Source organism: Neoarius graeffei, chromosome 5 (genome assembly GCF_027579695.1).
Source record: "Neoarius graeffei isolate fNeoGra1 chromosome 5, fNeoGra1.pri, whole genome shotgun sequence".
Classification (NCBI taxonomy): Eukaryota; Metazoa; Chordata; class Actinopteri; order Siluriformes; family Ariidae; genus Neoarius; species Neoarius graeffei.
In genome coordinates, this window is record NC_083573.1 from 53,474,760 (window position 1) to 53,489,545 (window position 14,786).

The window sequence follows — 14,786 nt, forward strand, 5'->3', positions numbered from 1 at the left end:
AATATGACTTAAAATAAAAGTAGAAACCCTCAAGCAATGTTATGTTAAATTAGTACATTCACAGTTTTGTAAAAACCTTTGTGAATTTGAAACCACTCTTCTGACACTTGAAGGGTGAACTGAGACAGAAGTGTGTGTGTGTGTGTGTGTGTGTGTGTGTGTGTGTGTGTGTGTGTGTGCATGAGAGAGAGAGAATTATTAATCCCAATCCCACTCACTCCCACAGTTATTACTTTTGTTAGTACCCACCCATAATATTTCCCAAAATATAAACAAATCACGATAAAACAGTTACTGATGATGAATGGATGAATAAACAGTATAAATAAGCTGCTCCATCCAGTGTTCATAAATGTGGCCTTTCTTTGTCTCTAAACTCAGTTCTGCTTCATGTCATTTTATTACTGAGTCTTGATTTGGAGCAACAGCAGGCAATTAGTTATTTGTAGAATATAAAATATAAAAATGATTACCTTGTTAGAGATGCTGGTGATAAAAGCCTTTATGTCAAGATTAGTGGGGCAGCTCTTCTGACAAGGTGCATCTGCACACTTTAGGCATCTGTCAGCAAATAAAAACATAAAACATATAGGCTGTGACTATTCTGCATGTTGTACATCGCAATAGCTCTATTTAGTGTAAAAAAAAAATCCTGGTCTACTTGGTCTATAGAGAGGACACTAGGTCAACACCATGAGGAGATACTGGCAAGTTCGAACCTCTTAATGTGTCAGGTTGCTTGTTACTTTAATATACAGCCACAGTGGTTGTGGGGGGAAAAAATGTCCAGCTCCATCTCCTGGGGAATCATCCTACAGTGAATGGACTGCAGCTCAACATCGCCATATTGGTGACAATGACAAACAGGTTTGCAATGATAAATACAATAATTTGGAGAGGGATAATTAAATATTCATGGCCAATCAGAATGGATGTTTTGCCTGTGGTTGTGAGCATGTGTGACAGGAGGCGTGTGGCAGGGAGGGCCCCATTCCTGCTGTTGGCATGCACTCATTAGTTTACACATTTAAAAACACACACAGCTGTTTGACTCACCACACTAATGATTTCAGATAATGTAGCACCAATTTGGAACAGAGCGTTCCCCTTTAGGGTGAGCAGTCAGGAAGGAGAGAGAGAGAGAGAGAGAGAGAGAGAGAGAGAGAGAGAGAGAGACATCAAGCTGAAGAAAGAATTTACAGACTGATAGAGAGAGAAAGCAAAAGGACGGGGGTGGGGGAGGAGGATATGGGGTAAGCATATGCAAAGAAAGAGGAGGAGAAAAACCTGTTCCATCAAATTGTGGTCCCCCATATCCTCGCACACACATGCACACAGCAACACAAAAGCATACAGTACAGCTGGCTGGCTATAATAATCTCCCGATGCTGGGAGCTCAGTGCAGGTTAAAGAGCACAAGGCTGCCATTAATACCACTTATCACAGTGACAGCAGGGTAATTACCACAGTGTTGTGGCCAGGTAGAGAGAAGTGAGGACAGGAAACCGCCGCACAGCATCACACACCACCATCACTATGTTTTATTAAACCTGGGTGGCTGATCATCAAGTGACATTAGTGTTGATCCATTTTCCTTATTTGACAATAAATTATCCTTGGCCCCTGGCATAATGGATATTGCAGCAGTGTTTGCCTGGGAGAAAGCGCGAGCCACGCTGCGTCTCCGCCGAGGAGCACACATGCTGTTAAAGTAAGAAAGCTAGGCTCTGAGGACGCTGGCTAGTGTCAGACCTCTTATCTCCTCCAGCATGATTAATACGGAGGGTACACACCGAGCAGCTTGGGGAAAGATATAGAGCCATAACCGCATAAATATTTCTCTCTCTCTCTCTCTCTCTCTCTCTCTCTATCACACACACACACACACACACACACACACACACACACACACACACACACACACCAGTCAGTTATAAAGCTTGTCCCATGTTGAACAAGTGCATTATTCAAAGTTTCTTGGAACTGGACTGTTGTAGTATGTCATGCATAATATTGATGACCTTAAAATGAAATTTTATATAGTACAGACTTGGAGTGTGTGAAGCCATTCCCAAGCAGGTCAATGGGACAAAAACATTAATAAAGATGAGATCTCAGAGATTGAAATGAAAATCTGTGTGGGGGCACCTTCAGTTGATTTGTGGACTTTTTGTCTTGCTTAAAAAAAAAAAAAATAAATAAATAAATAAATAAATACCTACAATAAACAAGGCAAGTGCAAAAAAAAGGACTCAAAAATATAAATAACTATTACACAATGGCCATGGACAAGAGTCCCATTCCTATTGGCTCTCTTTTGCTTTCTCTCAAGGTAACATTTAAGCCACTGGGTATAGACACATTTTAGGTCCTTACCCATCTCCCATGGCTATCTCCCATGGCCAGTAGACCAAGTGCTTAGCAAATGTCAACAGAAAAAAATGCACACACAAAGGCAATCTTATTTGTTCAAGAATTGCTCTAGGTCACAGCAATTGAAGCAGGCACGGCGAGCTGCTCTCCAGAAAAGAGTGGCTCACTGCAAAGTGCATTAGCTAGCGTACCGCCGCTTTGTGCTCTAAAATGCAATCAAATAGCTTGATGTACACATGCTTTTTCAATGCATCCAAACAATCATGCAATAAGCACTGCTGAATATGAAGGAGCTGTTGATTAGCAGAGCACTATAAGCTGATTTTTCTGCTGCCTTTCTTTCAGTCTCTCTTCTCCCTCTTTTCATATTTTGGCTTGAGTAATAATCAAAGGCTTTGATTGCTTTGTGTGATGAGTGGAGGTAGTACAGACGCTCAGTGTGTGCAGGTACCTAATTTGTTATTCACTGTTTCTATTAAGTCAGAGGAGTTTGTAATAGAAAGCAGAATTCAATTCAACAAAATCCAGCCAAAGAGACATTACAATTGTAATAATAATTTTTATGAATCTACTGTCTCCACAAGTACCAGTCAGTCTTCTTTTGAGAAACAATTTTATTAATATACTTTGGGAAATGGGATCACCTTATGCTTAAAAGAAGTTCAACTGTCACAGGATAAAAAAAGTATGTCCTAACTGGAAGCACAAATAAAGCCACAATCATATGCATTGTAATTGTGTAATGATTATTAATGCTGCTTGGAAGAAACTTAAATAATGCTTGCCCTTGTTAACGTTCTGTACTCTATAGCGGCTGCTGATGGCCACATAGAATTCTACTGTCACAGTCATGATTTTTAAAAGACACATCTGCTATAGTATAACCTTCATTCATTAAATAACACTTGCTTGTGGATACATGAACACCATACCTTTATTTTGAAACCGGAAATTGGATGTGTTGCCACTGACATTTTTGAAGTATTTGCTAATTTTTTCGCTACTGACTGACCAGCTGAGAAGTTACAGTGACTCTCTGAGGCATGGCTAGCTATTGGAAGCACCCACATCTCAACTGATGAGGCCAATGATGATGACCCACCATGTTTGGATGACAGTGACAATCAGGATGATGTAAGGAATGTGTAACGCGGCTGTAACAAACCAGATGCTCGCGGATTATGAATAAACTCAACGGTTTAATGAGCACAATGGAAAAAGACAATGTACCAAAGCCAGGCCAGGTCAATACCAAGAGATCCAAAACAGTAACGAGGGCTAGACAAATCGTGGTCAGGAAACAGGCAATAGTCTATGGAATCAATTTTGTGCCAAAATGTTCATACAATACTTTTGAAATAATCAAACAAAAACGACAAATCAAAATACAAAAAAAAGCCAATTTTTTTAGACTGGCAAACAAATTATTTGTGTAATCGTGCAAAATATCAGTCTATTACTCTTCAGAAACCTTTTATTTTTGTTCCGCGTCTTTCTCAGTTTTGTTTGACGTAATTTATTTTGGTTGCGATTCCAGCTTTCTCGTTTGCGCTCCCTGACTTTTTGCTTGCAGTTTTGGCACAAACTTCACGTGTGGGTGGGCTGTCCAGGAATGCATTCCCATTGGGTAACTTGTGTTTGACTGACAGCTACGCTCAGCAATTCCCCCGGAGGCTGTTGCGGCCATTTCCTACTCGGATTCTGGCGGACTGTTTGACGAGTGACCGATCCATTGACGGTAACCAAGGATCGAGTGGACTTCAGTGGTGACTATGATATTGAATTAATTCAACAAAGTGTAAGTACGGGACAAATGTGTTGTATGTGTTGCAGTAGTGCACATTATGCAGGCGTGTTTAACGTTAGCAAGACAGCTATTATATTGGGTAGTGGAGCTAAGTCTAACATTTGACTTGCCATGAAACGCCTGCATAATGTGCACTACTGCAACACATACAACACATTTGTCCCGTACTTACACTTTGTTGAATTAATTCAATATCATAGTCGCCACTGAAGTCCATTCGATCCTTGTTTACCGTCAATGGATCGGTCACTCGTCAAACAGTCCGCCAGAATCCGAGTAGGGAATGGCTGAGCGTAGCTGTCAGTCAAACACAAGTTACCCAATGGGAATGCATTCCTGGACAGCCCACCCACACATGAAGTTTGTGCCAAAACTGCAAGCAAAAAGTCAGGGAGCGCAAACGAGAAAGCTGGAATCGCAACCAAGATAAATTACGTCAAACAAAACTGAGAAAGACGCGGAACAAAAATAAAAGGTTTCTGAAGAGTAATAGACTGATATTTTGCACGATTACACAAATAATTTGTTTGACAGTCTAAAAAAATTGACTTTTTTTTGTATTTTGATTTGTCATTTTTGTTTGATATTTCAAAAGTATTGTATGAACATTTTGGCACAAAATTGATTCCATACTAGTCCAAGAACCGGGAATCAGAAAAACACAGGCAATCTAAACACAAGGGCTAGGCAAATCGTAATCGGAAAACATGCGAGGATCGAGAAACTGGGAAGCAAGAGAAACGAGCAAACACACACAGGGGCCAGGCGAAATGGGAAAAAACTGGAAGGCAAAAAGGGTCATATATACAGGAATACAATCAGAATGATAACGCTCAGTAGGCTCACGAAATGTAGAGGCAATACTGTGCGATGAACAAACCAAACAAAGGGGTATAAAAACAAACGGAAACAAAAAGGTACACGTGATGGTGATTAGAACTCGGGGGAGCCACTCCTAGGAAGTGGCTCCGGGTTAACTGACGGAGTGCACATGGTAGTGACTGGTGTGTGACGGGGATTGTGGGAAGTGGAGTCCTGAGTGTTGGGTGAGCCCGGGAGCGTGACAGAATGTCAAAATAAAAAATATTAAGAGTATTAGAATGGATATAAAAAGTTGTACACACCCTGTTAAAATGCTAGGTTTTTCTGATGTAAAAAAAATGAGACCACGATAAATAATTTCAAAAATTTTCCCACCTTTAATGTGACCTATAACCTGTACAATTCAATTGAAAACAAACAAATCTGTTAGGGGGGAAAACATAAAAATTAAAAAACATACAATAAGCTGGTTGCATAAGTGTGCACACCCTTAAACTAATACTTTGTTGAAGCACCTTTTGATTTAATTACAGCATTCAGTCTTTTTGGGTTGGAGTCTGTCAGCCTGCCACAACTAGACTTGGCAATATTTGCCCACTCTTCCTTGCAAAAGCGCTCCAAATCTGTCAGATTGCGAGGGCATCTCTTGTGCACAGCCCTCTTCAGGTCACCCCACAGATTTTCAATTGGATTTAGGTCTGGGCTCTGGCTAGCCTGGGAAATCCCATGCTGCTTTGCACAATCGTTCCGATCTGAAAAGACAGCATGGAAACTATGGTCTAAAGGCTCGCCTGAGTTAGGGAGCCAATCAGAGAGTGGGGAGGGGTGGAATGACGGTGACGCGTACTACTCGACAAACGGAAGCTTGTAGTTTATTTGGGACTGTTTACGGATCACATTTAACATGGCGGCGAGCGATACGAACCAAACTTTCGATCAAGCTTTAGACACTGTTCTGAATAGTTTAGAGCAAAAGTTTGTTTTAAAAAAAGAACAGCGTTTGGCATTACAGTCTTTCTTCGCCTCTTCGTCTTCTTCGTCGCTCTAACTACATCACCGGGTACAACTGCCATGATTGGCCATGGGCTACGTATACGCCAAATGATTGACATTCGCAACGTCCAATAAACGGCCGTTGACAATCGTAAACCACACCTCCCCTACGAGAAATTCAATAGGCGGATTCCAGACCATATTTCACTTGTGCTATGGTCTGGTGTTAACCAGACTAGGCTCTGGCTGGGCCATTCCAAAACTTTTTTGGGGTCATTGTTGTGCTGAAAGATGAAATTCCTCTTCATCTTCAGCTTTCTAGCAGACACCTGAAGGTTTTGGGCCAAAATTGACTGGTATTTAGAACTGTTCATAATTCCCTCCACCTTGACTAAAGCCCCTGTTCCAGCTGAAGAAAAACAACCCCAAAACATGATGCTGCCACCACCATGCTTCACCATGGGTATGGTGTTCTTTTGGTGGTGTGCAGTGTTTGTTTTTTCGCCAAACATACCATCTGGAATTGTGGCCAAAAGTTCAACCTTGGTTCATCAGACCATAACACATTTTCCCACATGTTTTTGGAAGAGTTGAACTACTTTTTTGGAAAATTTAGCTGGGCCTGGATGTTTGTCTTTGACTCTACCTCATAGTCCACACATATGGAGAATACAGGAGATTGTTGTCACAATTTATCAAATCCCTAACAGACACATCTTGGGATTCCGTTTTGGATGAAACTGACACAGAAATGGCCTACAACAAATTTCTTAGTACATTTACTTCACTTTTTGATGAATCATTTCCAAAGAAAACTGCAAAATTAGGTCAACATTCCCACAGAAAACCATGGTTGACCTGTGGCCTGCTTAAGTCAGTTAAGAAGAAAAACAAACTCTACGTGAAGTATGTTAGAAACCCAATGCCCCTGACTGAGAGTACCTACAAAGAATACAAAAACAAATTAAATCATACATTAAGAATTGTCAAAAAGAAATATTATCACAGCAAATTCACAGAAGCTTCTAATAATGTTAAGCAGACATGGAATGTAATTAATGACTTGTTAAATCGCAACAATAGAACAAAAGCAGTCCCAAACAAAATACAAAATGGTTCCCAAATTATCACAGATAAAAGTAAGATATCCGAAGAATTTAATGATTTTTTTGTTAATATTGGCCTTACCCTAGAAAGCAAAATTCCCACCGTGGTGAAAGATCCACTCGATTACATCAAGACTCATTTGAATAGTCAATTGACGTCTTTTGAACCACCTTCCACTGCTGAAGTTAAAGGTATAATATGCAATCTGAAAGATTTCGCTGCTGGACACGACGAAATTAGTCCTAAAATTTTAAAGATATCCCTCCCCCATATTATTTGCCCTCTGACACATATTTTAACTTTATCAGTTCAAAACGGCATGGTGCCTAAATCAACTAAAATTTCAAAAGTGATTCCTATTTTTAAAAGCAATGATTCTACCTCAGTTACTGTAATAATTACCGCCCAATTTCACTCCTACCCTGCATATTTAAGATTCTCAAGAAATTAATATACAATCGTCTTTTGAAACATTTAAACCAAAACGATATTCTGTACAAACACCAATATGGTTTTAGAAAGGGATACTCTACCTCAATGGCACTTATACAATTAATGGATAGAATTACTTCGGCTATTGACAATAGAGAATTTACCATAGGAATCATTCTAGACTTATCCAAAACGTCTGACACGGTAAACCATTCTATTCTTCTCAAAAAGCTAAAAAAAAAAACGGCATTAATGACACAGCACTTAAATGGTTTATTAGTTACCTATCTGACAGACAACAGTATGTTGCTCTTTATGAAATCACATCATCATGCAAACCAGTAAATTGTGGAGTTCCTCAGGGATCAATTCTTGGACCTTTTATTGTTTTTAATCTATGTTAATGACCTTGCTGAAGCATCTTCAATTATCTTTTTTATTTTATTTGCCGACGATACAAATCTTTTCCTTTCGCATGCAGACTTTGAGTCTTTAATATGACTAGCCAACCAAGAATTAGAAAAAGTCATTAAAAAGCTTGTTTGAAGTCAACAAGCTGTTCGTTAATGTTAAAAAGATGTACTACTTTATCTTTTGTAGTAAAAACAAGACATACAATAGAAAAAATGACAATATTTTCTTAAAGAACCTTCCCCTCTACGAAGAATGCCAGGCAAAATTCCTAGGAATACTGATTGGCGATCAATTGACATGGAAGGCCCATATTGCTATGCTAGTAAATAAAATTTCAAAAACTATCGGGATTATGGGAAAAATTAGACACTTTCTAACACAGAGAACCCTTATTACTATATATAACAGCTTAATCTACCCTTACCTCATCTATTGTAATATTGTTTGGGGATGTGCCTACAGAACTTCCCTTCACCCTATATTAATACTACAGAAAAAATTTGTACGTATTACCACCGGTTCCAGATACTACACACACTCATCACCGCTGTTTGAAAAGCTTAGAATTTTGAATATTTTGGATATTAACAGATTTCAACTAGCTCTTTTCACAGCTCAATTCATAAATCTCAATCTGCCTGACACTTTTGACAGCTTTCTTAATTTTTGTTCACAGTTTCACAATTATCTAACTCGCCAAAGCACTCAGTTACACATTCCCCTATTCAGAACTTCCTTGACCCAAATGAGTGTGAAATACAAATGCATAAATGTATGGAATGATCTTCCCCTCTCCCTAAAGAATTTTACCTCTATGATAACTTTCAAACGTAACCTTAAAAATCATCTGCTATCCAATCCCAACCACTTCTAAATCCTCTATTTCATCATATGTACTTAGGTTTTGATTTATAGTATGTTATTAGAATGCATTTGCGTCTTGTATTATTTTTTGTCATTGTTATTGATTTAATTGTATATTCTTATTTTGCAATCCATTGAACTGTATTAGATTTTTGTTATATCTATGTTCTACTAATTCATCTGAGAATTGTCTCATTAACATTGTGCTAGTAATTGTTTAGTTTAAAGGAGGAGGGCTTAGCATAAGCCTTGTTAGGCTTCTTCTCTCCTCCTGCACTTTTTTGTTTTAAATTAATTTAATTACTTCACTGTTTATGTTTTTTGTGCGAATAAATAAACAAAAAAAATGTAGTACACAACCAGTACTTGCCAGAAATTCCTGCAGCTCCTTCAGTGTTGCTGTAGGCCTCTCGGCAGCCTCCCTGACCAGTTTTCGTCTTGTCTTTTTATTAATTTTGGAGGGATGTCCAGTTCTCGCTAATGTCACTGTTGTCCCGTATTTTCTCCACGTCTTGATGACCGTCTTCACTGTGCTCCATGGTATATCTAATGCCATGGAAATTTTTTTGTACCCTTCTCCTGACTGATACCTTTCAACACTGAGATCCCTTTGATGCTTTGTAAGCTCTCTGCGAACGCTGGCTTTTGCTGGAGGATGCAACTGAGTAAATGTCTGAACTTTATTTGGGGTTAATCAGAGTCATTTTAATTGATGGCAGGTGTGAACCCAAAAAGACTGAATGCTGTAATTAAATCAAAAGGTGCTTCAACAAAGTATTAGTTTAAGGGTGTGCACACTTATGCAACCAGCTGATTGTACGTTTTTTATTTTTTATGTTTTCCCCTGAACAGATTTGTTTGTTTTTCAATTGAATTGTACAGGTTATAGGTCACATTAAAGGTGGGAAAATTTTTTAAAATTATTTATTGTGGTCTCATTTTTTTCTACATCAGGAAAACCTATCATTTTAAGTGTGTGTGGACAACTTTTTATATCCACTGTACCATCCTCCTGTTTGTTATGATGAGCAGGTGATGTGACCGCAAACCTTGAGAATGAAACAAAATTATGACACAAGTTAAATTTACGAATGATATTTTGTGAAGTCACTCAAATGCAATAGAATTTTGATTATAGGCTAAATGTATTCAGCTAAACATGCAGTGGTGCTTGAAAGTTGGTGAACCCTTTAGAATTTTCTATATTACTGCATATCATCAGATTTTCACACAAGTCCTAAAAGTAGATAAGGAAAACCCAGTTAAACAAATGAGACAAATAATATTATACTTGGTCATTTATTTATTGAGGAAAATGATCCAATATTACATATCCATGAGTGGCAAAAGTATGTGAACCTCCAGGATTAGCAGTTAATTTGAAGGTGAAATTAGAGTCAGGTGTTTTCAGTCAATGGGATGACAATCAGGTGTGAGTGGGCACCCTGTTTTATTTAAAGAACAGGGATCTATCAAAGTTTGATCTTTGCAACACATGTTTGTGGAAGTGTATCATGGCATGAGCAAAGGAGATTTATGAGGACCTCAGAAAAAGCGCTGTTGATGCTCATCAGGCTAGAAAAGGTTACAAAACCATCTCTAAAGAGTTTGGCCTCCACCAATCCACAGTCAGACAGATTGTGTACAAATGCAGGAAATTCAAGACCATTGTTACCCTCCCCAGGAGTGGTCGACCAACAAAGATCACTCCAAGAGCAAGGTGTGTAATAGTCGGCAAGGTCACAAAGGACCCTAGGGTAACTTCTAAGCAACTGAAGGCCTCTCTCACATTGGCTAATGTTAATGTTCATGAGTCCACCATCAGGAGAACACTGAACAACAATGGTGTGCATGGCAGGGTTGCAAGGAGAAAGCCACTGCTCTCCAAAAAGAATATTGCTGCTCATCTGCAGTTTGCTAAAGATCATGTGGACAAGCCAGAAGGCTATTGGAAAAATGTTTTGTGGACAGATGAGACCAAAATAGAACTTTTTGGTTTAAATGACAAGCATTATGTTTGGAGAAAGGAAAACACTGCATTCCAGCATAAGAACCTTCTCCCATCTGTGAAACATGGTGGTGGTAGTATCATGGTTTGGGCCCGTTTTGCTACATCTGGGCCAGGACGGCTTACCATCATTGATGGAACAATGAATTCTGAATTATACCAGCGAATTCTTAAGGAAAATGTCAGGACATCTATCCATGAACTGAATCTCAAGAGAAGGTGGGTCATGCAGCAAGACAACGACCCCAAGCACACAAGTCATTCTACCAAAGAATGGTTAAAGAAGAATAAAGTTAATGTTTTGGGATGGCCAAGTCAAAGTCCTGACCTTAATCCAATCGAAATGTTGTGGAAGGACCTGAAGCGAGCAGTTCATGTGAGGAAACCCACCAACATCCCAGAGTTGAAGCTGTTCTGTACGGAGGAATGGGCTAAAATTCCTCCAAGCCGGTGTGCAGGACTGATTAACAGTTACCGGAAACGTTTAGTTACAGTTATTGCTGCACAAGGGGGTCACACCAGATACTGAAAGCAAAGGTTCACATACTTTTGCCACTCACAAATATGTCTCATCTCATCTCATTATCTCTAGCCGCTTTATCCTTCTACAGGGTCGCAGGCAAGCTGGAGCCTATCCCAGCTGACTACGGGCGAAAGGCGGGGTACACCCTGGACAAGTCGCCAGGTCATCACAGGGCTGACACATAGACACAGACAACCATTCACACTCACATTCACACCTACGGTCAATTTAGAGTCACCAGTTAACCTAACCTGCATGTCTTTGGACTATGGGGGAAACCGGAGCACCCGGAGGAAACCCACGCGGACACGGGGAGAACATGCAAACTCCACACAGAAAGGCCCTCGCCGGCCCCGGGGCTCGAACCCAGGACCTTCTTGCTGTGAGGAGACAGCGCTAACCACTACACCACCGTGCCGCCCTCACAAATATGTAATATTGGATAATTTTCCTCAATAAATAAATGACCAAGTATAATATTTTTGTCTCATTTGTTTAACTGGGTTCTCTTTATCTACTTTTAGGACTTGTGTGAAAATCTGATGATGTTTTAGGTCATATTTATGCAGAAATATAGAAAATTCTAAAGGGTTCACAAACATTCAAGCACCACTGTAACTGTCTTTCTTTCAAAGCTGTAAAACGTGTAAAATGCATTTAAAACTTGATATTGATTTTTTAAAGGCTCATAAAAGGTATTTGATTTTAATCATCATTATTATTATGCATAATATATTTTCTATAAAATTGTTACTGCACTAGAAATCCTGCAAGTAAATTATATTTACCATCTGTACATTTTGCTACATCCACATATTTTTTCTTTCTAATTATTATATTGAATGATCTGTAATGGTCTATAGCTGTTGCAAACTACCCTGATGAATAATCTGCTGTATCTTCTGTTTAGTTGCATGGGAAAATTTTTAGTCTTCTCAGGCTTATAAGCTTTGAAGGATTTTCTGCAAATTTCCAAATATTCCTAGAAAATAAAATATGCTAATATAGGATGTACAAAATTATGATCTTTAGTTGATTCTTTTCTGAAATACAGTACAGTACAGACGTTGGGACACATAAGGGTTGAAGTAGGGACGCAAGTAGTCTCTGCAGAATAAATAAGTGTAAACAAGGTACCTGGATATTGTGCAAGTGTGCAGGAATATGGGCAGGTGCCAGTTAAAATGTGCTTTGAGATAGTTCTACTACTACTAATAATAATAATCTCATCTCATTATCTCTAGCCGCTTTATCCTTCTGCAGGGTCGCAGGCAAGCTGGAGCCTATCCCAGCTGACTACGGGCGAAAGGCGGGGTACACCCTGGACAAGTCGCCAGGTCATCACAGGGCTGACACATAGACACAGACAACCATTCACACCTACGGTCAATTTAGAGTCACCAGTTAACCTAACCTGCATGTCTTTGGACTGTGGGGGAAACCGGAGCACCCGGAGGAAACCCACGCGGACAACATGCAAACTCCGCACAGAAAGGCCCTCGCCGGCCCCGGGGCTCGAACCCAGGACCTTCTTGCTGTGAGGCGACAGCGCTAACCACTACACCACCGTGCCGCCAATAATAATAATAATAATAATAATGTCAACGGCAGCAACACAGGGTTAGCAATATTAGCTAAACCTGTGTTGCTGCCGTTGACATTATTATTATTATCTCAATGAATGAGATAATAATAATAATGTCAACGGCAGCAACACAGGTTTAGCTAATACTGCTAACATACCAAATAACAGCAACAATAATCTTCTTTTTCTTTCTTTACATATTTTTCCCACTTCTATGTGGAGTCAACATGGTTAGGTTGAGCTGATAGGGTTAGGGGCCTTACCCAAGGGCCCAACAGTGACAGCTTGGCGGAGCTGGGGCTTGAAACCCTGATCCACTGATCAGAAACCCAGAGTTTTAACCCACTGAGCCTCCATTGCCCCAATAATAATAATAATAATAATAGATAGATAGATAGATAGATACCTTAGACAGATAGATAGATAGATAGATAGATGCTTTATAAATCGTCTGCAGAGATACAGACCATATACATAGACCATCGACATGTCAAGTGACTCCTGAACCAGTCTATCAGCCAGTTTGCATCTGAGTATTGATGAGGTTTAGTAGATAATCTATCCACACTGTTTAGACATGTCCCTTTTTCTTTTACTTTATTTGGATTATCCAGATTATGGCTGCTGATATTTAGTAGATAATCCATATGCTATCAACATCACTCTTTTGCTTTATTTTGATTGTCCAGTTTATAGCTTATGACGTAAAGTAGATCATAGACTCCGGAGACTATCTGTTTGTTCCTATTCCTATAACAATTCCAATGTTTAATTTATGTGGGCTGTTAGGGTAAAATCATTATTCTGCATATTGTTGAGAAATCAGTTGATAGGCTGTCACATGATAATCCAAAAAGTGTCTACAATGAACCATCCAAATAACGTATTAACAAGTAATTAATCATAGCTAAAGGAAAAGATCAGAATGGAAAATGTGATAAAGTTATCTCTTAATGTCTAATAGAACACGGTTTCCAGTAAAATCAGTACACTGACTACTAAACGAAAAGGCCTACATATCCTGATTGCTCACCTCTGGTCAAACAATTACAATTTGGATCTTTTAGTCCTGCCCTTTAGATACTGAATAATATACAATACACTGTAATTGTTACTTCTACATATTTTTCTCGAATCTTCATTAATCTTGGCTGAAATCATCTACAGTCTCAGCCTGACTAAACTTATCAAATGGATTTGCAAGTAACACGATACCAAATTGAGGAAATTCATCTCATCTCATCTCATTATCTCTAGCCGCTTTATCCTTCTACAGGGTCGCAGGCAAGCTGGAGCCTATCCCAGCTGACTACGGGCGAAAGGCGGGGTACACCCTGGACAAGTTGCCAGGTCATCACAGGGAAATTGAGGAAATTATTTTCAATAACTATACTAGGCAACGCTAACTACAAGAAAAATGAAACTATTTAATCTGCTCTAGAAATAAAACAATGACATCTGCTTTTAAAGCATAAAATCCACTGTATAATGCTTTACAACATCAATGCATTATACTTCACAACTCTACACAAGTGCACATATAGCTGAGTGCCAGTGGTACACACCAAAGTGTTGGTGGTAGATGCAGCTGTGGGCCTGTTTGTAATGATGTGAGTGAGACTTGGGGGAAGACGGCCAAGGTGAGATTACAGCATGCTCTTGGGGTTAGAACAGCACCCGACACAGCTGCCACTGTCTTACTGACCCTCATTGACCACATGACAGAGCCAACAGCTGCACACACCAAAGAGAGAGACACAGAGGGAGACAGGGAAACCTGAAGCGTGTGTGTGTGTGTGTGTGTGTGTGTGTGTGTGTGTGTTTATTGAAAAAAAAAAGCCTGAACCAATATGTGTGT

At 39.4% G+C, this 14,786-nt stretch overlaps 1 protein-coding gene across 3 annotated transcripts in view; it reads right to left on the bottom strand.

The window, feature by feature from the left end:
* Window positions 1-14,786, bottom strand: part of dpyda.1 (dihydropyrimidine dehydrogenase a, tandem duplicate 1) — a 326,140-nt gene that overhangs the window by 207,138 nt on the left and 104,216 nt on the right. For all 3 annotated transcript variants that reach the window (XR_009654732.1, XM_060922033.1, XM_060922034.1), the window contains exon 4: window positions 474-561. Coding sequence is in view for 2 of the 3 variants with exons in the window: in XM_060922033.1 (XP_060778016.1) it covers window positions 474-561 (88 nt within the window). In the remaining variant the exon portion in view is untranslated. The remainder of the gene's footprint in view (window positions 1-473; window positions 562-14,786) is intronic.